Source organism: Periophthalmus magnuspinnatus, chromosome 13, assembly GCF_009829125.3.
Source record: "Periophthalmus magnuspinnatus isolate fPerMag1 chromosome 13, fPerMag1.2.pri, whole genome shotgun sequence".
Classification (NCBI taxonomy): Eukaryota; Metazoa; Chordata; class Actinopteri; order Gobiiformes; family Gobiidae; genus Periophthalmus; species Periophthalmus magnuspinnatus.
In genome coordinates, this window is record NC_047138.1 from 27,490,566 (window position 1) to 27,516,850 (window position 26,285).

The 26,285-nt window shown below is 40.4% G+C and overlaps 1 protein-coding gene across 1 annotated transcript in view; it reads left to right on the plus strand.

The window, feature by feature from the left end:
• LOC117379870 (calsyntenin-2-like) overlaps positions 1-24,345 on the plus strand; it is a 463,825-nt gene extending 439,480 nt beyond the window's left edge. The window contains exons 12-17 of the mRNA XM_055225785.1: positions 1,399-1,613; positions 9,941-10,111; positions 11,377-11,522; positions 14,296-14,431; positions 21,451-21,635; positions 23,890-24,345. Of these exons, the coding sequence (XP_055081760.1) occupies positions 1,399-1,613; positions 9,941-10,111; positions 11,377-11,522; positions 14,296-14,431; positions 21,451-21,635; positions 23,890-24,078 (1,042 nt within the window). The 3' untranslated portion in view covers positions 24,079-24,345. The remainder of the gene's footprint in view (positions 1-1,398; positions 1,614-9,940; positions 10,112-11,376; positions 11,523-14,295; positions 14,432-21,450; positions 21,636-23,889) is intronic.
• Positions 24,346-26,285: the final 1,940 nt, after the last annotated feature.

A 26,285-nucleotide genomic window follows, 5' to 3' on the forward strand; every position in this document is an offset into this window, starting at 1 on the left:
AAAAAATGGAGGAAAAATATGGCGGATTTCTGCAGAATTAATTACCAAAGCACTACGCTCTGAGGTTAAATGTGTTAATCTGAGGTGAGAGGAATGTGATTTTATTTGTAAATCATAAGTGACCAATGAGCTCCTTCATTTCACATGTGCCACTGAAAAAAAGAAAATCTGATTGGACGGTCATGGCTTAAGATGTAACGGAGGACGTGGGGACCAGACGGATATCAATTTGAATAAAAATATAGAGATCAGTTTTTCAGCCAGAAAAATCAACCCTTTTTTTATTACGCTGAAACTTTAGAAAAAGCGTGCATCTTAGTGTGCGAGGGCTTGCTTCTCCACAAACCTGACTGACCTGACCTTATTTGTGCTTGAGGAGGGCCTGCTTGTTTTTATGGAAATGTTGTTCCTTTAGATCTATATATTATTACGTATCTATATAACCAACAGTGGCATTAAACACGTCTATCTCCATGGAGAGTGTTCTGAAGTACTTTCTGTTTCCCTGGAATTACTCAGGTGAGGTGCCATCTCCATAAAATTATGTCAAGTTGTGTTAATGTTTGAGTAGGGTTTTTTTTCCTGATTTCACCTTCACAGTCTTATTAAATGTATAACCCAAGTACCAGGGTCTAAATATGGAGTTGAAGTCAGTGGAGTGGGCCGTCCTCAATGACGCATGCCGTGAGTTTAGCCTTTAGCAGCTGAGTACATCCGGGCCTGCCCTGCCCATGGACCATGCACAATTGAGCTACTTCCCATGAGCCTTTGCACAATGAGAGTGAGCGGAACAGAGCAGCCGCGAAGGAGGCGAGGGAATAATAAATGCATTTCGAATCATAAATGGTAATGTTTATGCTTCTAGGGCACTTCTGAACCAAATCTGTGGCTCATTTACAACAATTGGGCTCATTCACATCGCTCGCCCATGTCGTGCCACGTGACCGCTCTAACCAATCAATGCTTGAGCTTAGCTAGAGCAGACATAGAGCGTAGCCAAAGCTAACGATTAAAAAGTGTTTTTAAGACAACAGGCGGACTTTGAGCTGAGAAAAAAGTTTATGATCTCAAAATAGGTTAAAATCGCCACAAAATTCGACCTTTGTGAAAGTTGTAGGTGACCTGTCAGTCCCTGTCAGCCCCTGTCAGCCCCTGTCAGCCCCTGTCAGCCCCTGTCAGCCCCTGTCAGCCCCTGTCAGCCCCTGTCAGCCGAACACAAGCAGTTTGTGATTACACTGGGCATAGGAGAAAAATCCTTTCTGAGCAGGAGAGATTTTTTCGTTGTAGAATTCAACTCAAGATGGCTCTAAGCAGCAGTACCCTATCCAGTTATTTTAATAGATCCATGCTATAACCCAGTTAGTCCTACATTTCCCATGATGCCCTCTGTTGTCTCAGGTGTTTTGGAGAGGACACGTGCATCTCGATCCCGGACATCGATGCCGTGGTGATGGTTCTGCAGCCCAGCGAACCTCGGATCACCATCACAGGAGTGGAGAGGCTGAGCTGGCCCGCCTCCGACCTCCGGGCACCAGGGGGCATCGCGCTCTTCCAGGATCTGCACATCATCAGCACAGTGAAGAAGACAGACAACCCCACGCAGCACCACGCAGGTAAGACCCGGGCCACATCCCATTCATGTGACAGGGCCTCCTAGATCCCTCTGCTGTCCGATGTGTCCACTGAGGAACATAATGCATCATTAGGCTTAAATTCAAGGTGAGTTTCGCAGTTTAAAGGGCCCATATTACACTATGTTCTGTTCTATGTTATAATGTTTTTTCATCATCACAAACATACCTAGAGTTGTGTTTTTCATTCACACGTTTAACATACAAACCCTGAATATTTAGGCTCTGTTCTTCTCTGAAACAGAAAACACTGTGTTTTTAAAGCCCATTTGTATGGAATTAAAGCTAAAAGGTGGCTCTCCAGAAAAAGTTGAGCAGGTGAGCTGGTTTGTGCGGTTAAAAAAATCCATCTCATATAATATTTTAGTCACAAGCTAGCTAGCATTAGCCAACAGTTTTTCAGTTAGTCACTCTCACTTTTTTGTTTATAATTAAACACCTTAACAGGCCCATGAATGCTCGTTTTGATCACAAAATAACTCCTGAAAATGTGTTGTTTAAATCCATTTTGAATTTTTCCTTGAGTTTTCAGACTATCTCAAAACTCATTTTGCAGTGTTTGCTAATGTGTGCAACGTGTCTCTGTCTTAACTGCTGCATATTCTACCATAGAGATTTATGTAGAACCCCAGCGTGATGTCACTGCAAAATATCACTCAGGCTAAATGACCCACATCAAAACTGGGACTAAACCTGGAACTGATCAAGAACTAGACCAGGACCAAGTCTAAATTAAGACTAAACTGGGCTCAGGTTTTAATCCTAAATCTCATTGTAGTGTTACATGTGGAGCTCAACAGTCCCGCCCACTTCCAAGTCTGCTCTTCCAAGTCCACTCTGGCTCCAGAAAGTACATTTTCCATTTTTCCCATAGACAGTTCAAATATTAGTATATATAAGTAAATATAAGAGTTCAACGACATTGCACAGGGTAATCAGATATGTGGTAACTAATATGCAAAACGCAGTTGTGTTAAGGCAGACCTATTCTGCAAAATCGTCTTTTCAGAGCTTTTAACTGTGTTAGAGTTGTTTTCTTCTCATTTACCCTCTGAAGTTGTATTTGGAGTGATTTGTGCATGTTTGATCAATCTTTAATCACTTATTTTCAAGACACCATATTGCCGGTCAACTCCCGTTTTCACCGCCACCGGCACACACCCACTGTGACATACTTACTTCGTTTTATTTTCTTAATCGGTGATACGAGTAGGATTCGGCAGCGTTGCATAGTCATTTTGGCACGCCACTCGCTAGCGTGATCTGCAGCTATCTATAGGAGAAGCCGACACTTTACTGGGATGACATTTGCTCCCATTTGCCGCCGAAGTTTTTTAACACGGAAGTCAGCGGACATGTTTCTTTTATTAAGTCATTTTAGATGAATATTGCGATATAAAATGTGCAATTTATGACCTAATAATCCACAGGTGTCATAGATTATAAATATAGAGCAGACACAAGCACAGTAGGTCTTCTTTAAGTCCAAAAAACACATTTAAAACTCAAGATTCTGTGAAATGCTTTAATAACTTAGCAATTTATACAATGTCAGAAACAGATTTTAAATACAGTCACAGGTCATTAGTTTCCACAGAGCTGATTAGCCCTGAGCGTGAACATTTTTTTCAGAAAGTCAACGGAAAAAACGAGTAACAAATTTAGCGAGCGGTTATTGTGGAGCTCCATAGACTCCACATCCTGCAGAGACAATATGGAAAGTGAGAGGTTATATAACTCCTTACCAAACCTCCAATCAACTCCTGCTGCCATTCTTTCATCTGTGCCTCTGTCGACACGGAAACCAAAAAAAAAAAACAAAAAAAAAACACAGACACAAGTCCTGCCATTATCAACCCTGTTCTTTGTACTACTTTTGAATATTCCTCCATGGAGCTTATGTCTTAGTCTAACTTTAAACGGTTCCCTTAAGTTTCAGTCACTTTTGTACTTAGTTTAAACTACTTGTAACTACTTTAAAATGTGCTGCAGTTTTGAGTGGTGAAGGTGTACAGTTTCTTACCTGAAAGACCCTAAAGACTTAAAAATCATTTCTTGGAGTCACTTTTCTATCACATTATTACACAGCTATTTCTCAGTCCTTTTGTGAATACAGTTTGGCCTTGTCAGAGATTATTTTAAAGGGCTCATAGTAGATATTTTCTGATCTATGTTATAATGTCATTTCCTCATCACAAACATAGCTTGAGTTGTGTTTTGTTTCATTCACACATGTTTAACACAAAAATCCTACATATTTAGACTGAGTTCTTCTCTCAAACTGAAAACACACCTTTGAAAACGCACCTTGTGATGTCATCTGGTGATACAGGAAGTGCTCCATGGTGTTTTTAAACTCCATACACCTTGACTAAAATCATTTGGATGATTTCAGCCCTGGAATAGCCAATCTCTACTCAACAAATGGTAAAAGGCAGGTGATAACTTGAAAACTACCACTATGTGACATCACAAGGTGGGACAGAGCATTTTTAGCTTTGGAGATGTAGAGAGACTAATAATGCAGGATTACTCAAACATGTGTGAATGAAAAAAACAAAAAACAAAACACAACTCTGGGTATATTTTTAATGAGGTAACATAACTATAGGACTTTTAATCATTTTTGATAATAATTACAAAATGATATCCATTTTCTTGTCTTCCATTGATTAATTTGCGTGTCTGTTTCTCTTTCATTGTTGATTCTCTAACGTTCTGTTGGTTAAATCAATCCTCATGTTCAGCCCTAAGAGGTGACTACTGTTGTGATTTTGGGCTTTGCAAAAATAAATTGAAATTGAATTGATAAATACAATAAATTAATAGCACTTCAAACTTGCCACGCTCTTTTAATATAACACTACAAATTTAAAGCTGCACTGTGTAACTTTCTCTGTGGAAACTTATGTCAGTGTGTGTTCTTGCTTTGCCTGCAATGTTCCACGGTATGGCATTAAACCTTTCCGTTCTGTTCTTTCTTATTCAATTACAGATGTTTCTATCAAAAATACATTAACAAACATGCGTTCTTACAGGGAGTGATGTCACCTCTCCGCAGACCTGACCTCACCCTTGAGATACATAAGTGTAATGCCATATTGTGAAGCATTTTAGACAAGACAAGCAAGTTGCAGAGAAGTGTTTACACAAAGTTTGCAGGCTGTGTTTGGCTGATAGACAGGTGGCAAGGGATCAGCGAGGGATTGCGTCGTCAAACCTCCGAGAATTTTCAGGCAATAACAAGCAGGCGGCTGACCCTCTACCAGAAAAGTTCCATAGTGTTTTTATACAGAGGTGACAGGGAAAAACAAAGATGGCACATAAAACTGAACTCTTTTAGCTGACTAACAATCCCAAACCCAGTGCTGGCGGTGATGTTTTAGCCCCGCGTTGAGGCTAATGCAGAGGTATAAAAGAGAGAAAGAGAGAGGCGCTGCTTTCAGGTCTTCCTCCTGCTGGAATAAACTGCGGCTGGGATCCACAGAGTCTAACCCTACTCTGTGTGTAAATAACTGTGACTTTAGTGACATCTGCTTTTCTCCATGGAGACTGATCAGTTTAATTCTACATTCTGGAACATTTTAGGCAGAGCAATAACGTCTGGAGACAAGAAAATGGCAGACCTTATACCACAAAAGTTACATAGGTTTTACACAAAGTTTGCAGGCACATCTGGACAGTAATGCACTTTCTTTTTTTTTTTTTTTTACATCTGATCGCAAAATTTTCTAGCAACTTTATGAAGATGTTTTTATTCTTTTTGAGTAACATAATGTTCCCCTGTGTCTATTTCTCAGTGTTGAATAATTGCATGTATTTTAATCTACATTCCTTAAGCATTTGCCAATCTGACCAGGACAGACAGAAGTAGGACTCGAGTATGTGAGTATAGTCACTCAAAGCACTTTCCATCGAGGAACGTTAACGTGGCAGCATTTGTCTCCATCTAATACCTGGTCACTGTTAGTAATAAGATTAGTTGAACGGAGAATAAAAGCTTATTTTTGGTGGTAATACGTGAAGGTTACGCAGTCAATGTAAATCCTTACAATATAATTATCCATTTGGAATCATTTTCAAATTGTTAGAATTTTTTCTCCTCCAAAACTAGCTAGCCCATCCACACCTTGCGCAGGCTCGATATAACCACTTAATACGTCTTAAATATTACAAGGTAAATGAAGAAATATGCCTTGCTCATCAAGTCTAGCACATTTATACATGAAATATAGTTGAAATTGTGAACCTACTACTTAATTGAGACGTGTAGTATCCACTTGCTAAAGTGAAGCGAGGAAGAAAAAATGGCGGACTCGAAAAAGTTTGAGAGGAGTTTCTTAGTTAGAGGGATTTTTTACACTGGGAAATGTACTTTGTAGTGTTAATGATGACCTGAGTCTTATAATGTAATTGTAATTAAACATGTATTTTTAATGTGTGTTCACCTGCCCAGGGACATGGAAAGTAGAAGTAACTAAATCTGGTGCAAATCCTCTTTTCTTTTTGTAATAATACTGAATTTGTACATGGTCCCTGACAAAAGAAAGAAGAAAGAAAGTGCCTTGAAGGTATAAAAGCGCTATACAAAAACATGACCATTTACCATTTATATTATATTAACATATAACATAATACATTCCTGTTCATACTGTATATTTTCAATGTGGAACTAACAAGTAAATGCATTTTATATGTTTTGCCTTTGCCAATCTGACCAGGACAGATGGAGCTAGAACCAAACTCTTTTAGCCAACTAACAATCCCAAACCCAGTGCTAGCGGTGATGTTTTAGCCCTCCATTGTGGCTAATGCAGAGGTATAGAAGAGAGAAAGAGAGGGCATTGCTTTCAGCTCTTTCTCCTGTTGAAATAGACTGCAGCTGGGATCCACAGATTAGCCAGAGCCTGCAAAGAAAGTGAAACGGGAAAAAAATGGTAGGAGATGGAAAAACTGTGTCTCCGAGCGTCTGTGTGTGTGGTGGACCCAAGCAGTTGCAATGGAGTTTTATAATGAGCAGATTGTGTGCCCTCTCGAGGCTTAAAGGATTCCCAATAAATCAAATTATTTCTTTTTGGTGAATCCCTGTTAATCTGGCTGGCGTTCTGCTCTGATCTATTGTCTCGCTGTGTCAGTCATTTGTGTTATTAAGCAGCTCAACTCGCACTCAAACGACTTTATTATGATAACTTTAACCACTGCCAATGTCACCAAGTCTTTAGCTCATGGTGTTTTGTAAAACCACTTCCATTCTGGGTCATTTATGGATTATTACGCTCGGCAAGAGATTTTTCCCGACTGGATTTTCCATTTGAATGTATTTCTGAGCCACCCACACACTAGAGTCCCCATAGCATCGCAGTACATTTCTATTATATTTGCTACGTAGTAGCAAATAAACTAGCGCTGTCCCAAGTAAATTTGTACTTCGGACAGTGCTAGTTTCAGATCTTGATTTATGCTTTTTCAAACAATATAAGACAGAATATACCGGAAATGCTGCTTTCTACTCCCACAAGACAATATGCAGTGTAATTTACATTTTTACGAAGGAGTATAAGGGTCACTTAAATAAATTTAAAAAAATATGCGGGCACTACGAGAATAAAGTTGTAGTATTTCAACATTCAAGTTGTAATTTTATGAGAATAAAGTTGCAGCCAGAAAAAAAACTCATAATATTACGAGAATAAAGTTGTATTTTTATGAGAATATAGGCTGCTGTGTGTGAATGAGTGACCAGTGCGTTGTGTGTTATGGAGAATTTGGAGCATTTTGTTTACACACGATGAAATACTGTGTCTTTTAGCCCACCATCACCGCACTATCATCAGTAGTACAGTACTAATCTAGTCTAGTCTAAGTACAGAAGTACTTAGAAGGGACACTGCAAGCATTTGAGTTTGTTTAGTCGGAGAAACCGGACAGATTTGGGAGAAATTGCTATATCTGAGCAAAATGCTCCAAATTCTTCATAATGCACTGGTCACTCATTCACGCATAGCAGCCTATATTCTCATAAAAATACGACTTTATTCTCGTAATATTCCGACTTTTTTCACGTAATACTATGACTTTTTTCTCATAAAATTATTTCTTTAATGTCGAAATGCTACGACTTTATTCTCGTAGCGCCTGCATAATTCTGCATTTTATTTAAGTGACCCTTATACTCCGTTGTACATTTTACTGCCACCAAGAAAATTATTTTTTTTCTAAATCTGTGCATGTGCAATCTAACCAACAGTTAGTTACAGGGAAGGAGGGAAAAACTACTTTAAAGGTGTGCTTTTCTGGTGGAGCTTTGCCTTCAGCAAAACATCTTCACTTCAATAACTTTTTGTACAGTTGTCAGAATTGATTTTTTCTTTTACTGTGAATTCAAGATAACTTTTAATCCATAATGTGGAACATTCCAGGCAAAGCAATAACATCTCTATGGAGACCAGCAGGTAATGGATCCCCACCAGAAATGTTACATAGTGCACATTTAACCTCTTTTCTTTGAGCTACTTTTTTGTTGAGATTTTGTTCAGCAAGACACTTATGTTGAACTAATGCAGTTTGGCCAAGTAAAAGTTTTGTGCCGTTTGTATTTTGTAGTTTAGTTTTTTAAGTTTAAGTTGATCTATTGTTGCATTGTTGCAAAGAAAATTATTTGTTGTTGTAAAATTTTTCACTGCACAAAACTGTATGAACATGAACATAATCTATGTGTATGGCCAGCTTACGCTTATATTACTAGATGAATAGTTTGCCATTAGAGAGAGTAAGAAAGAGGAAGACCCCACACGTCCCTTTGCTCACTCGTCCTCTGGGGAGACGGTAAATGGTTCCATCTCGAGGGAGTGCACAGGGAGAGAGACAGGGCCATACCCCAGAGAGAAGCAGGAGATGCAGGAGGTGCTCCTGCAGCTGTCTGGAGCTCTGGTGATGGGACAGACCTGTGATATGAGGGAATATTCAGTTGTACAGCTTTGTAGTTCTTCATTAGCCTGAAGAGGAGGAGCAGACCTCACCATCTGGCATCCAGCAATTCATCTCAATTAGATGTATTTTTGTATTGTGCAGTATCTCAACAGCATCACCTCACAGGACTGTGTGAGACATAATTAGTTTCATCAGATTTAGAAGGTGAATTTCACACTTAGATTTTTTGTAAAAACTCATTTGACAAGATGAACTTCCTAAAAATCTAATAAAACAAATTATGTTTGAACTAGGCATGGGACGATACTGAAATTTGGTGCCATGGCCAAAATAATTGCAATTAACAAATATATCACCATAATTATTAAAGTATTAAATGTTCTGGATATTAGTAATTATAATTTTTTATATTATTAATAGGTTCCATATTTAAACAGCTGTTATAGTACTTTACTTTGTTATCAGTGAACACAAGATTGATCTTGAAGAACATCAGGGACAAGTAGTTTTTTTTTCTGAAATAATGATGATTATCTTAATTGGTGATTATCAAGATTATATAAAATCTCCCACAAACGATTATTGTCAACCTTTTATATCACGATAAACAATATTATTGTTTATCATCCCATCCATACTTCCATGTGGCTTCATAATGCAGAGTAAAAATCAAATAATGAAACACAAATCCACACAGTATATCATATGGCTTTCCCAGAACGTGACATTTGATGAAGTCATGATTTCAGATGGAGGACAGGGGCCTGTATAACCATGGGAGTGTTTGTGTTTGAATGAAATACAAAAATCATGCACCACTTTCTAAAGCTGTTGTGATTTTTTCACTTTTGTTTATTTGCGCTGAAAGAGAAGATATTGACCTTTGTGCTAGTTTTTGTTTCGCGCAGATAGACCCAGCGCTTACAGAGATATTAACCATAAACCAACTCAATAAATATGCAGTTTGATAGTACGTCAGATGCTCCTCCTAATGGAATCCTCTCCATTTGTTCAGGTTGTTTATTTGTTTATTTATTCGCCCCCTGATTTGTCACAATCACAGACTTTGGCCTGTTTGAATCCAGGCTCAAATCATATTTATTCAGACTGGCTTTTAACACTTAGTAATGCACTGACACTTTGTACAATTTGCTTTTATTTCATTGTTTAATGTTTTGCATGTTCTTCTATTCTGTTGGTTTTATTGGAAAGCACTTTGGTCCCCTTGAATGTAAAGGGCTCTATAAATAAAGTTTGATTGATTGAATGATTAGCATCCCGGTTAGCTGTACCCGAGGGCGAACTAATCATCCTTTTTTTTAAGAAACTGACAAAACTAGAGCTCACAGGACTTTGTGTATGTCTGTCTGTGGGTACAGTGCGTCGTCCTGGGGTACTGGAGGAGATAATCCATAACCTGGACTACTGCGATGTGCTTGTTTTGGGGGAAGAGCTCAGGGCGGAACAAGAGTCTCTACAACTGCAGCGGAGCGTCCTCACTGGGAAACATCTGGACGCAACAAACTCCACCTCCGGGATGTCCATATATGGTAAGTCCATCTAAGACATGTCTATATATAGTAGGTCCATCTGAGACATGCCTATATATGGTAAGTCCACCTATAACATGGACACCTTTGTCTGAAATAGGTTTTGTAGTGTGTCCTACTCTGACAGCTCTTTTATGCATCAGAGCCTTCCATACTATTGTTATTTCAGACTGGTCAGACTGGTCAGACTGGTCAGACTGCATTAGAACAGTGCTCACACTCACCTCACAGATGCAAAAGAAAAAACATGTCTTTCCTGTAGAAACGTCCTGTATTTCCTTGAAGCAGAGCAGCTCCTTAACAGCCACATGTTCCTCCACAAATGTCTAATTTTCAAGAAAACTCTGTTCTCGACGCGCTGTTTACCCAAAAAGACTCAGGACAAGTGTTAGACTTTTCTTCTGCTCTGATCAGAGAGGAGAGAGCACAGACAAGAATCTACGCAGACTGCTTCCACGATGTCTTCTCTGTACCTTCTCCACTCTCCCTTTCTCACAGCAGCCTTTTATTTGGACACATTTACTCAACCCAGCAGTTTTCCCAACATGCTTATCAGGAGAACAACACTCTGTTTCCTTCCCACACAGACATGACTTTTCTTATCTTTCAGTTACTTTTCAGTTTAGTTATGCATTTCAGTTACACAGACTTATAGTTTCCATCACACCATGTTAGTCTACACAATACACACAATATAAGCATACAGTTCATAAAAAAAAAAAAAGCATAATTTTTTTCACAGTAATACCATCATCCAGCACTGTCGCTTTTTCATAAACATACAGGGCACGGACCAGACAGGCTCCTCTCCAGTCCTTGTCACTCCACTGCTCCGTCTAGAACCTCCATTTCACATAAACTAGCCCTGAAACTACCTCATGTTTGATTAAATGACTGTATTTCTAACTAACATCTAGTCATTAGAAACTTGAAGATAAAGCCTGTTATTTCAGTGACTTGTGTTGGAAGTTGCCGCTGTTGTTGTCTCCTTCTGCACATACACTCTCCTCAGATGTCCAATTCCTTCATGGGGTTTATTCAGCACCGTTTGAGTCGTAGTCCGTAGTACACATGCACAAGCCTCTAAAACAACCTGCTGGCCTCTCCGGTTGTACAAGCACATTGCCTCCGTTGCAGAGGACAATAACACACACAATGATTTTAGGTTTTATTGGATAAGTACTTCTTGCCTTGATTGCCTTGACCACACTCCATACTCTGTCAAACATCCTCTGATTCCTCCTCCCTCTCTGTCTCTCCTTCAGGTGTGGACTCCATGTCGAACTACGAGCAGGTGATCCGGGAGGTACGCTACTTTAACTTCCAGCCATCACACGTCACAGAGAGACGCTTCAGACTCACCTGCTCCGAGCTCAACGGACGCTACACCAGCAACGAGTTCACCTTGGAGGTCAGTGTGGGGGGACTGCGGTCTACAGGAGGCAGCGAGGGTCAAAAGAGAGGGACACAAGGATTTGGAGAGTCAGATCGTTTTCAATATATTTAAGTTTTTAAAATAAAAAATCTTAAAAATGTAAAAAATAAAGTAAAAATAAAATTTAAAAAAATGAAATAATATAATAAAATAAATAAAAATAATACATAATAATAAAAATGTAAAAATATAGATAGATTTATTTTTTTTACTTTATGGAAACAAGTTACACTGTTATAGTTATGGTTTTTTGTAAGGATTAGGTGTTGATATTTATGTGTTTGTTTGGCATGTAATCCAATAAATACAAGATAGACAAATTTATTAATGCTCTAAAGTGGAACATTTCAGTCAAAGCAGGCAAATATTTCCATGATACAGGCGGACGACACAGCAGCACCAGTAAATTTACACATTGCACCTTTATAATAATGTTTCTATTACCAATGAATTCCTTATTTTTTATCAATACTTTCATTATTTTTGTTAGAATTATCCGTAAGAATAAGAAATAAATAATAAAAAGTTATAAAATGAACTTTGAATTCTGAGTTCTGAATCTTGCCAGTTATATGTGTTTATCTGCACCTGTTCAGTCAAAACAGTATCCAAGCACTTCTAGCTGTTTACTTCACTTCTCAACCAAAAGAAGCTATTTACTTCCACTATTTCAAAAGCTTTTTTCCTTAAACACTACACAAAACGGCTAATCTTCCCCCCATTTCACAGGCTTTCTTCAGACTAAAACCAAGAAGAAATTGGATCGGGGTTGAGTCAATACCTGATCACAGTGTAATCATGGTGTTTTCTTGTGTAGAAGGCAGCGGGAGTTTGATGTTAAAGAGTTTCAAGCTGCAGATGTATTTGAACCACTCCCAAGCCTGTATAAATAAAGGTTGGGACTGGGAGGGCATCCAGTTTAGTTTGTGTATTGCCATTCACTTAATTCATCTTTATTCCAGACTCATGGGCCATTTAAAAAAGAAACAGTTGTGCTTCTTTCCGTTTTGCTAATTATATTTTAAAAGAGATACACACTTACATTCAGAGGTGGGTAGTACTCAGTTACATTTATTTAAGTAACTCTTTAAGTTGAGTGACTAAAAGAAATTTCAGAGTACTTTTCTAGCAGCATACTTTTACTCCTTCTTAATCATTTATTGAAGTAACTGTACTCTTACTTTAAAAAGTTGAGTAAAAGTTGTGGTTCCCCTTCTCACTGTGAGTAAATCTACAAGTGATGAAAGCTTTATGTCGACAATATGAAATGATTTGAACATTTGTGTTTCTTGTGCCGCTCCTTCAGATATGATTTCATTTTTTTAATATTCTGTTTCTCCCTCTCTCTTGTCTTCCCCTGTCTCTTTCTCTCTACCTTCCCCATTTATCTCCCTCTTTCCCACACTCTCCTCCCTCTCTGTCTCCCTCCCTACCCAATTTTTCTCATTTCCTTTCCCCCCTCTCTCCCTCACTGTCTTTTTCTCTGTTTTTGAATATTTCTTTCTTTCTCCCTCTCAGCTTAAATTGCACTGTAATTCTTTCTATTTCTCCTCTCTCTGCTCCCCGTTCCTCTCCCCGTTCCTCTCTCCTTTCTCTTCCCCTCTCTCTGTCTTCCTCTGTTCCTGATTCTCTCACTCTCTCTCTCTGTTTTTGTCTCTCTCTCTCTTCCTTCCTCCCTTTGTTCTTTCCCTCTCCCTGCATCTCTCCCTCTCTCTCTGCTTAAATTGTACTGTAATTCTTCCTGTTTCTCCCCCTTTCACCTCCCCGTCCCTCTCTTTTCTCTTCCCCTCTCTCTGTCTTCCTCCATTCTCTCTCTCTCTTTCTCCTTTTTTGTCTCTCTCTTCCTTTCTCCCTTTCTTCTTTCCCTCTCCCTGCATCCCTCTCTCTCTCTCTGCTTAAATTGCACTGTAATTCTTTCTGTTTCTCCCCCTCTCTCCTCCCCGTCCCTTTCTCTTCCCCTCTCTCCCTCTTCCTCCGTTCCCGATTCCTTCATTCTCCTTCTGTTTTTTGTCCCTCTATTCCTTCCTCCCTTTCTTGTTTCCCTCTCCCTGCATCCCTCACTCACTCTCTCTCTGCTTAAATTGCACTATAATTCTTTCTATTTCTACCTCTCTCCTCCCCATCCCTCTCTCTTTTCTCTTCCCCTCTCTCTATCTTCCTCCATTATCTCTCTCTCTTTCTCCTTTTTTGTCTCTCTCTTCCTTCCTCACTTTCTTCTTTCCCTCTCCCTGCATCCCTCACTCTCTCTCTCTGCTTAAATTGCACTGTAATTCTTTCTGTTTCTCCCCTTCTCTCCTCCCCGTCCCTTTCTCCTTTCTCTTCCCCTCTCTCCCTCTTCCTCCGTCCCTGATTCCTTCACTCTCCTCATCTGTTCTTTGTCTCTCTCTTTCTCCCTCCCTCTCTGCTTAAATTGCACTATAATTATTTCTATTTCTACCTCTCTCCTCCCATCCCTTTCTCCTTTCTCTTCCCCTCTCTCTATCTTCCTCCATTATCTCTCTCTCTTTCTCCTTTTTTGTCTCTCTCTTCCTTCCTCCCTTTCTTCTTTCCCTCGCCCTGCATCCCTCACTCTCCCTCTCTGCTTAAATTGCACTATAATTCTTTCTGTTTCTCCCCTTGTCTCCTCCCCGTCCCTTTCTCCTTTCTCTTCCCCTCTCTCTGTCTTCCTCATTCTCTCTCTCTCTCTTTCTCCCTCCCCCTCTGTGCTTGGACTGCATTATAATTCTCTGTGCATGTGTCTTGTCCGTAGGCGAGCGTCCTGCACAGTTCTCAGACGGGGCAGACGGGCCCAGATCCTGTGAGTCACATGGTGGCTCCTCCTCAGTACATGCAGCTGATCCATCATCCCAGCATCACCAACGAAATGTACCCGGGCCACAGCTCCGGTGAGTCCACGACCTGCTGACACTTTAAAATCACTGCACTTTTAATAACCTTAACAGGCCTATATTACGCTATTGTTCTTTTCTATGTTATAATGTTGTTTCCTCATCACAAACAGACCTGGAGTTGTGTTTTTTTGTTTCATTCACACACATTTAACACACAAACCCTGCATATTTAGGCTTCAGTTTTTCTCCCAGAATGAAAACACTCTGTTCCACCTTGTGATGTCATCATGTGGTAATACAGGAAGTGCTCCACTGTGTTTTAAAAATCCATACACCTTCACTAGAATCGTTTGGATCATTTCTGCCCTGGAATTGCCGATCTCTACTGGACTGAAGATTAAAGGTCGCTGGTATCTTGAAAACTACTAATTCATGACATCACAAGGTGGAACAGAGCATTTTGTGTAATATAAAGGATGAACAAGACTTAACTAACGAATGGGTAACATGTGATGTGCTGTAATTTGTTTTTGTCTTGAGTTCCCCGTAACCTTCGTCCAAACGTTCCAGAGGATATAAACTTACTTTTACTGATTTTCTGTCGTACATTGTTGCGATATTTTTTAATATTTAAACACGTTTCAGTTTGGATTATTTGTCAAACTTTTTCTTGTACTTGTGCTCCCTCTGCTTACCTCCCTAACCTGTCTCTGACCCCCTCTCTCTCCTTCATTCTCTCCCTCTGTCCTCGCTGCTTGTCTCTCTTTCACTCTTCATCTCCTTAACCTGTCTCTGACCTCTGTTTCTCTCCCTCTCTGTCTCACCCTCTCTATCTCCCTGACTCTCTTCCTCCTTTTTGTACCTCTGTCCCTTTCTCTCTCTCAGTTCTTCCCTCCCTTCTATCCTCCATCGTTCGCGCTTTCTCCCTCCCTCAATCTTTACCTTTCTCCTTCTTTCTTCCTGGCCCTCTCCCTCCCTCTTTCTTTCACTCTTTTTCTCTCTTTCTCTCTCACTCTTTACCCCCCTAAACTGTCTCTGACCCCTGCCTCACTCCCTGTCTCCCTCCCTGACTCTCTTTTTCCTTTTTTTAACTCTCTCCCTCTGTCTCTCCCCACCCTTCCCTCCCTCCCTCCCTCCCTCCATCTGTTTCGCTTTCTCTCTATCCCTTCCTCTCTCCCCCTCTCCATTTTTCTTTCTCTCTCTCTATCCCTATCTCGGTACCTTTCTTCTTCTTTCTCCCTTCCCCCTTCCCTCATTCTTTTTCTCTCACTCTTTACCTCCCTAACCTATGTCTGACCCCTGCCTCTCTCCCTGTGTCTCCCTCCCTAACTCTTTTACTCTCTTTCTCCTCTTTTACCTCTCTCCCTTTGTCTCTCTCCCTTCCGTCCCTCCCTCTATCTACCTCTCTTTCTCTCTCTCTTAAAGAGGGAGGTCTTTACATTTCTCCTTCTTTCTCTTCCTCTCCCTCCCTGTTTCACCCCCTCACTCTCTTTCTCTCTCGCTCTCTCCACCTCCCTCCCTGTTTCACCCCCCTCACTCTCTTTCTTTCTCTCTTTCTCCCTCCCTCTCTCCACCTCCCTCCCCGTTCCACTCTCCCTCACTCTCTTTCTCCCTCCATCCCTCTCTCCCCCTCCCTCCCTTTTTCACCCTCCCTCTCCCTCACGTTCTTTCTTTCTCCCTCCCTCCCTTTTTCACCCCCCTCACTCTCTATCCCTCTTTCTCCCTCCCTCACTGTTTCACCCTCCCGCACTCTCTTTCTTTCTCTCTTTCTCCCTCTATCCCTCTCTCCCCCTCCCTCCCTGTTTCACCCTCCCTCTCTTTCTTTCTCTCTTTCTCCCTCCCTCCCTGTTTCACCCCCCTCACTCTCTATCCCTCTTTCTCCCTCCCTCCATGTTTCACCCTCCCTCACTCTCTTTCTTTCTTTCTCTCTTTCTCCCTCTATCCCTCTCTCCCCCTCCCTCCCTGTTTCACCCTCCCTCTCTTTCTTTCTCTCTTTCTCCCTCCCTCCCTGTCCCCCCCTCACTCTCTATCCCTCTTTCTCCCTCCCTCCATGTTTCACCCTCCTCTCTCCACTCTCTCTTCCTCCCCCCTCTACTTATCTCCCTCGCTCCCTCCTCCTCTGCTGTACCAGTGACCTGAAATGAAGAGAACATGGTGTAAGGGCGTAGTTTTAATCTAAAACTCCAGTGTGAATAATTCATGTGTCTCTGATGGAGTCGACTCAGAGGCTGTGACTTCAGAGCTGCAGAAAAGACTGTGAAAAGAGGTCAGAGCAAAGTAAAGAACAGATCATCTTTGGACAAACTGAGTAATCCTGAGTACAGCTGGAGAAAGGCTTCCAGAGCTTAAAATAATTTCTTTCTGTTGATTTGAAATTCAAACATATTTAACGTTGAGAAGTTGCGTTTGTGAAGCTGAGGGAACGATTTAAATCTGTTTATACACAGTTACATTTACTCAAGAGCATTTATCTGAGTAAAGCTGCGTATGTATAAATGGACATCGCTAACCTGCTAGCTGCTGTGTTCCAAATAGGAAGTGATCATGGGCGCGCTGCTCTGACTCCAATTCACTTTCTATTGAAAAACTGTGGCTCCTCTCTCTGCAACTGCTGCTGTCAGACTCTTTATTTCGGTCTTAAAATGTTCATATTACCCGCTCTGCATGATCCTGGTATTTTTATTTCGCTTTTATTTTCGCTATTTTGTCCATAAATCAAGATATGAACATTAATATTGGCTCTTTGGTTGCTATGATACTCGCGGTCGGAATTCCAAATATGGAACTTTGGCTCTAAATTCGGCTCTAAATTGTAGCCTCGATGAGCTTCATTTGGCTGGAGCTGAATGCTGCGGGTGACGTCACACTCACTTAGTCCACTTTTTTATACAGTCTGTGGAGTAAAGTTTTAAAGTTATTAAAATGATACTTTTCTGAGTAGTTTTATCCACCTTGATCTCCTCCTTCAAATTGTATTTATTATCTTCAAAATTTCATATTCTTTGAAAGTGCCAGATTTTGGTTTTGAAATGCTTTGTCCTAAACTAAAATTATAAATCAGATGTTACATTCCAAATAATGATAATCTCACAAACTTACTTTAATTTTTTTTTTTTTTTTTTTTTTTTTTACCTTACTTTAGAAATGTCTTGGATTAAAACTTTTCACTACAGTAATATTATTATTTTATTTTTTTTATAAGTAATAGGGAGGCCTGTCACAATACCACATTTTGAAGTGCAGTATATTACTTAAGTAAATATAGAGATTAAACCAGAGGTGTCCAAATGCGGCCCTCAGACCACTTTGTATTAGCCCTCAGGCCTTCAGTTGACCTGGCCCAGTTGATCATGATCAGTACTTTTTACGCCAAATTTGAGTAATCCTACCAATATAACACCACATTACATTGTTATACAGACCTAATATTAATATTTCAAGCTTTATTCAAACTATGTTAAATGCACCATCTGAATTATCCACTGTGTTGAGCACTGGTCTCTGGTCCTCTGTGTCAAATATTTTTCAAGATATGGCTCTCGGTCAAAAGAGTTTGGGCACCCCTGGGTTAAACGATAATACTAGAAGCAGGGGCGGAGCCAGGGGGGGGCTTGAGGGGGCCCTAGAATGCCCAATGCTCTCTCATACCTCCTCCAGAGATTTTTGCCTTACTTTCATAGCACATCTTATATCAAATAAAAATGTTCAAATGGCCACCAGAGTGTGTTTAAAATGAGGCTACAAAAAAAAAAAAAAATCCATGCTAGTTTTCATAAATGGCTACAGGTGCCAGCTAAATTAAAAAACTGGTGTAAAACAGGCAGGCAAACATGGTAGAGGGAAGGGGTGTGCTCACATCCATATAAGACTCCAAATTTACATGTTAAGTGAGCAGCCCTATTGAAGAACTTAGCCCCTCTCAGCTCTCAAACCAAAAATGTATGGAACCGCCCCTGATTGAAACCAAAAAACTATCATAAATGTACAGTGTTACAAAAATACTAACTGCAACAAATAAAAAAAACTGAACGCAAACCTTAAGTAGTTTATAACGAGTCACAGAAGTTCATATTTCAGCCTTCCACAGCTCAAATCGTATAGTGCAGAAAAATAACCAAACTGTTCCCACTAGTGCAAAGAAAAGAAAAGGTCCCACAATAAATACTGACCCCAAAAATAATTGTTCCATCTGTTATGTACTGAATGATAGGTCGATATAGTATTTGTCAGGATAGGCCCATAAACAGAAATGTTCACACAGGTTGAGGTAAGACATGTACCTTTTATGGTATGGCCGGATTTTTATATAGTGATTTCCACCTTCAAGCTACTCAAAGCACTTTACATCAAGGAACCACTCACCCATTCATACACAAGAGGTAGGTTAAGTGTTTTGCCCAAGGACACAACAACAGGATTCATCTGTGGGAGCTGGAATCGCACCGCCCACCTGTCGACCAGTGATGTTTATGTCGAGAATGGGACTTGAACCACCAACCTTTCAATCACTCGACAAACACCTTACCAACAGAGCTACCCGATATAAAAAAGTACAATTTTGATATTCATTGGTTGTTAATTGGACTACACATGTCAAAAGACTTTTTTTATAACAAAGACAGTGGCATTATTTAATCAAAATGGCCAAAACCTCCTAGTCAAAGCTTGATCTCGTCAGATTCGGGCCTGGTTTGTACTTGGATGGGAAATTACGTGAAATTCCAGGTGACACAGTGAGGCGCCAGTGGTAAAAATTGTCATTATGTGCTTAGGCAAGACACTTCACCTTAGTATGAAAGCGGTGTGTGGTGCGTGAATGTTGTTGATGACGCAGATTGGCAGCCTCGCTTATGTCAGTCTGCCCCAGGGCAACTGTGTCAACAATAGTAGTTTACCACCACCGAGTGTCGAGTGAATGAATAATGCATGAAATTGTAAAGCAACTCTGAGCGTCTGGAAAAGCCACCGAAAAAAATAAGCAATTTCTGTACAATTTTGGCGACTCTACAAATATATACAACTCTAACTTCTACCACCAACCACCACCAATCATGTTTTATTTTGTGAAGGTCAGTCAGTGCCTTGGCAGAGGTCTTTTCTCTCTGATTGTTTGATTCGATCTTTGTAGCTGTACTAAAATCAGTTTGGCACAAGACCATTCTCATTCTTCCCACAGCACTGCATTATAAACTGTGTAATCTCTAATATAGACCCCCAACTTGTGTTTTCAACCAATTATTTATGTGAAGAAGCAGAGTGATGAGATGTCAGCGCATGCTAACAGTCTGCAAGATCAAAGCTTTGGTGCAGTTTAGATTCAAGGAACGCCACTGAACCGTATGAGGAATTTTGAGTATTTTTCCAAAAGTTAAACATGGACCTACAGGGACCAGGCTGCAACATCAGAGAGACACAAATCAACATTTCGCGAGGGAGGTTAGACGCTGCTAAATACATCTCATAATACCTTGAAATAATTAAAGAAGTGTTATTTTAATGAATGACTATGGAGGTTTTGGGTGTTTTTTTTAAATAAACTTGTGAACTTGGACGTGAGTCAAAGTGTACGCTGGTTTGTAAGGTCCAACTTTTGACCTAAGTTGACCCAATAAGTGTTTTCTTATAAAGATCGGAGTTTAAATTATTATAGATGACTAGAGATTTTGAGGTCACTACTGCAAGGATGTATGTGTTTATTAGCCATGGTACAGCACGTAATGTTTAAAGGGCTCATATTGCGCTATTTTCAGATCTACGATGTTGTTTCCTCATCAGAAACATACCTGGAGTTGTGTTTAGTGCACAAACCCTGCGTATTTTGAGTTTTTCTCTCAAACGGACAACACTCTGATCCACCTTGTGATGTCATGTGGTAATACAGGAAGTGCTCCACTGTTTTTAAACTCCATACATCTTCCTTAGAATCCTTTTGAAGATATCAGCCTTGGGATTGCCGATCTCTACTGAACTAAAGTAGCTGTTAACTTGAAAATTACATGACATCACAAGGTGGAACAGAGCATTTTGAGCTTTGGAGATGTAGACTAATAATGCAGGGTTACTCAAACAAGTGTGAATGAAACAAAACACAACTCCGGGTATGTTTATGATGAGGGGTGATACATTATAATATGGCTTACAAGAGTTAATTTTGCGTAATATAAGCCCTTTAATACTCAGAAGCTAAACAGGGTTGGGTCTGGTTCGTACTGGACGGGAGACGACGAGGAATACTTGGTGTCACAGTGGGGCAGCAGTAGCTCTAGTGCATACTGTTGTTGTCTTCTTAGGCAAGATACTTCACCCACTTTGTTTAGTATGAGTGTGCTCACCACTACCGAGTATGAAGAGAATGAATAATACCGTTCAAAGCGTCTTGAAAGGCATTATATAAATCCAATGCATTATTATTTATTGTTACAAGGTTCAGTCAAGTACTGCAAGTTTCTCAAGGTTGACTTTCTACCGCAGGACTGCAGCAACTACCGGTAACAATGATGCAAGATTACGCAGAATGCTATTCATCTTACTGTCAATACGCTCTGTACACAGCAGTACTCGAGCTAGCTCCAGTGTGTCTCAAAGCTAACAGTCTCTTTTATCAAAATTGGAAAACATAAAGTAAACAACCTATTCAAATTCAAATTCATTAAAATAAAGACTACTCAGTTATTTGTATATGTAGAATACTTCAGTTTGTGGTGTTGTTTTAACATTTATTATGCTTCAAAATTAGCATTAGCGTTAGCATTGAGACACAAAACATGTCTCTTTCTAAACACAGAGTCAAACAAAGAGTCCTCCTGTGAAATATTCGTTTTATTTGTGTAGTGTTCAAAATGTTGTCAGTGACATCCACCCGCAGAGATAAAATTGGACAGGAAGTAGTGACGCTAACAGTGAGGTTGCCGGGCGCTACTGTAAACAGAGCCTATGTCTGATTAACCCATAAATGTACTTCAAATACTGGGTTTCATCACATTGACTAATATCAGCACATACTTAATAGACCACAGCTCCTCATAATCAATTTGAGTGTAGATGTTAAAACTTCCTTCTTCCCTTGTCCCCAGGTGTCCCGAGCGCTGCCACTGTGGTGATAGTGATGTGCATCGCCGCCCTGGTGGTGGTTGTGGTCATCGGCATCTATCGCATCCACATAACGCACCAGCAGGAGATCAGGTTGAGTGAGAGCAGCAAAGACTCAGACTTAACGTGGGACAGTGCGGCTCTCAACATCACTGTCAACCCCATGGAGGTGAGGGCATTTTATCTTCTGTAGTGATTCAAGGTGCACTGTGTAACTTTTCTGTTGTCGTCTGCTGCCTGCTTGTCACTATGGAGATGGGATTGTTTTGCCTGGGATGTTCCAAAGTACCTATATAGCTCTAGCTTTTTCTAACATTTTTTCCATCTGTTTTTAATAGCTCAAAAATACCTAAAAACATCAATTTTTACTGTGAGGGAGGACGCCTTTCCACAGATTCTACCCGTAACATGGCTTGGTAGTGTTCCCTACATGTTTCCATATAAAAACCTTGATGTATTTCTAGCTGGTGCATTGTTCTTACAAGCCCGCATGCCATAAATAGGATTTTATTATGTTTTAGGACATGTCCTCTGCAGTTTGTTTTGTAACTGAAGTTATTAAGGCTGTGTCATAGTTGAATTTCTGTTTTGGTTTTCGGTAGAGACATTAAAACGAGATTATAAGATGCTGGGTCACTGGTAAATACATTTTTCAACAAAGACCCAAGCTCTATAATACCCTTATAATATATAAACGATAAAAATCAGCGCTGCCCTTTGGAATTGGTAATAGGCAGAGTCATAACTTCACAAACTCATTTTCGTTTAGTGGTCTACTGGCAGAAATCTCTTCACTTTTGATGCCTGTATGCAGCATTCATGAGTCCTTTGCCTTTGTAATTTCTGCTCCTGAATGCATGAATGCAGTAATAACAGATTAAATAGACTAAAATAAGCGATGAATAAACAACAGTGATTAGGATAAAAATGGAACAGGCTGTGATGTTTTGGACGTGAAGGAAATATCCGTTTATAAAAATATCTGGGTTCGTGTAGCCATGGCCTGAGTGTGTCACAGGGGCACTGAATGTGAAGAGTAGACAGGGAGACCCACCTCCTCTCCTACTACGAAAATGACAGAACGCATCTGCCTCACCCTGCTCACTGGCCGTTGACACACAAATCGACCGCACATAGGACACTACTGGTGATGGCGTCTGCAGAGTGGGGGGGGCAGGTTGAGGCGTGACATATAAAGTTATTCTTGCACACACTTTAAGATTACACACTCGTTAACCTGGAATCACCACTGCGTTTTCATCACAGCTATCATCACAGTCCTGGGGGCACACTTGGCAAGGAAAGTTTACTTATATAGCACAAGTTGTACACAAAGTTATTCAAAGTGCTTAAAGTCTATTCTCTGAGCCACAGGAGCCAGTGTAGAGACCTGAGCTCAAGACTTATGTGCTCGTACTTCCTGGTTCTAGTCAGGACCCGAGCAGCAACGATCTGGATGTACTGCAACTGTCTTACCTCTTGTTTGGAGAGGCCAGTGAGCAGACCGTTACAGTAGTCTAACCTACTGGAGACAAACGCATGGATAAGTCTCTCTAAAGTCTCTCATGGGGAGGTCAGGTGGTGGAGGGTGCAGAGCTTTACCCACAGCGTGCTCCATCGGCATGTGAGGCGGCTACATAAGGACCCGCACCTCCTCTGGACAAACATCTGACCCACCCGGTCTCAGCACAAGAGTCAGTACCGGGGCAGAAAGACAGGGTGCAGATAGATCAAGGAAAGTGAGCATTGAATCAATAGAACTGTCCACCCAAAGACACACCACCTCTCTCTTTCCCTGGCTACCTCTTCATTCATTCAGTGTAAGAAAGTTTCACAGGATCACAAGGTACTTTTATAGGATCATAAGGTACTTTTATAGGATAACAAAGTACTTTTATAGGATAACAAGGTATTTTTACAGGATCATGAGGTACTTTTATAGGATCATGAGGTGCTTGCAAGGGATCACAAGGTACTTTTATAGGATTATGAGGCACTTTTATAGGATTATGAGGTACTTTTACAGGATCATGAGGTGCTTCCAAGGGATCACAAGGTACTTTTATAGGATCATGAAGCACTTTTATAGGATCATGAGGTGCTTTTACAGGATCACGAGGTATTTTCACAGGACCTTAAGGTACTTTGACAGGATCACAAGGTACTTTTATAGGATCACAAGGTACTATGACAAGATCATGAAGTACTTTTATAGGATCATGAGGTACTTTTACAGGATCACAAGGTACTTTTGCGGGATCACAAGGTACTTTGACAGGATCACAAGTTAGTTTTTATGGGATTGCATGATAATTTCTTGGGATTCTCTTTATTTATTTCTTCACCCAGAGCCCTTGCGGAGCTCAGTATGTTCTAGTATGAAAGCATGGGCTTGACCATTTGAACAATTGTTTTCTTTTCAGAACCTGGCAGGGCCACAGGAGGCAGCAGAGGACGTCACAGAGGAGGAAGAGGAGGATGATGATGATGAGGATGAAGAAGAGGACGATGACATCACTAGCGGCGAATCAGACGACAGTGAGGAGGAGGCGGACGTCCAGCTGCCCACGGCCAAAAACAAAAACTGGCAAAAAACCACAATGTCCTTTTAAAGCGCTCCCCATTACCACCACGGCAACAAATAAAAACAACAAGAACACTTCTGTTCATCTGGAAAACCTCAACAAAAACAAGAACTCTGAGATACTTTGGGACGCTGAGCTCAAAGTACGAGGTCATAGCTCCCCTTAGAGGATGACACAGATTCACACAAACACGCCATGCAAATGTGTCAACTGGAAGTGGCACTGTTTTGTACCCAAACATACTGTTCTCGCCTGTAATAACATCACCAACAATCTACAATCTTTTCAAATTCATCCCACATGAAATATTATTCGAAAATGTGCATTCATTTGGCCACAACTACACAACTCAACATTTTAAAGGTGCACTACCCAATATTTATTTATTTATAGACTGTAGCTAATCATGCAGTAAATAAGTATTATTTCTTAGAGTGCTCTGTGGACCGCCCCCAGTGCGCACTAGATGTGGTTCTGTTTACTTTTGGTTGGTCTTGTCCACATACACCGCGCATCATTCACACTAAACATCACGAGCCACATGAGAGTCCAGCTGATTAGAGAACTTATTTCTATGACAATGCGTTTCAAGGGATAGCAAATACGCGCACACAAGCTTGCTTCCCCTTAAGGTGTTTTTTTGTTTCTTTCACCTAAATACACCATGACAACTGTATGCGCTGGTGGCGGAGAAGAAACATTATACAGACCTAGGCTCACCTGTGCAGACAGAGGCAGGAGGAGACGGTCACTGATGTTAAGTTGATCCAAATTGCCTTGTCGACAGAAATATGTTTAACCGTGGCTCTGCAGCGCTTATTCACACAAATACACGTGATCCGCACGCCAATTCCAAGGACTCTTACTGTCACAGCAAATAGCATAGATCAGCCCGAGGTCCAGAGTGTGAGTGGAGCCGCTCTGAGACCTTCTGTTTCAAGCACTCCCGGACACTTACTGCAGTGTGACTGTTGGGTTCGCACCGGCCCACGCACCAGTCTCGACCTGTGAGAACAACTTTTATCTCATATGATGCGTCCCCTTATTTCTGACCAATCAGACACTTACAACATAAAGGGGGCGGTCCCATTCGGATCGTGACTAGTTTTCATCAGTTGAACCTTTGCTTGTGTTGAAGTAATATTGAAAAAATTTTATGTTATAATGTTATAGGCTACAAAGAAATTCATTGTGTGAGCCTAACACCACAAGTCACCTGTTGAGTTAACCTTAACATGCTACAAATTGCAAAAATCATGTAAAGAACTAAGAAAAGCAAACCATACATATATAAATACATAAAAAAAAGTTAAATATTTATATTTAACTTTTTCTCATAACTTTGGGTAGTGGAACTTTTAATTATCAGAATTGTACAATCCCATAAACAGATATTTTAAGTTTGTAAATGTCTTAATTCAGTCGTTTACAGCAAAACCAGGTCATTTTACAGAAGAAAAAACATTAACACAATAAAAAGCTTCAGTTGCTGAGATCACGTTGAGGTTTCCATCCAGTCCGGGGTTTGCAGCGAGACAGAAGAAAACTTGTACATTTTTATACGTTCTTGTAAATAGTGAGTCTATAGTAGGTGACCCCTCCCCTTTTCCAAAATCCTCTAACCTCATTGGTCCATATTGTCACAGCATAAGTCATATAACACAACTTCATATGTATGTACACACCCACGTCTGTAGGACACGCCCCTTTGTCATATGGCCTCACCCCTCGGTCAGTGTGTGTTGGTAGCACAGTGTTCAAAGTTTATTTCTATGAGATTTTTGCCACATCCACTAAAATTGTTACACCGCACAAGATGGTGCCACTGTCTCAATTGGTCTAATATGTCATAGTCCAGTCACCAGCGGGAGTAAGGGTGAGCAGACGACCACCATTTTGAATTTTGTAGTAGAATTTTGTAGTCATTTTTTCCACATCTTTGTTAAAATGAATTAATCTTACAAACTCATATTGAAGCCATAGTATGTAACTTTTAGCCCAAAATACATAAAAATAAAATCGTAAAGTGCATGTATTTATTTTTTTTTTTTTATTGGTTGTGTTTATTGCACAAAAACGCATGCATTCTTTATTTGAGCAGGCTTGCATCTCCACAAACCTGACTCTTATTTGGCCTAAAGGAGGGCCTTCTCCTGCTTATTTCCATAGAAGTAATTTTCCTTTCACTTTATGGTATAATACTTGTATATCTCTATGAAGAATGTTCCGAAGTA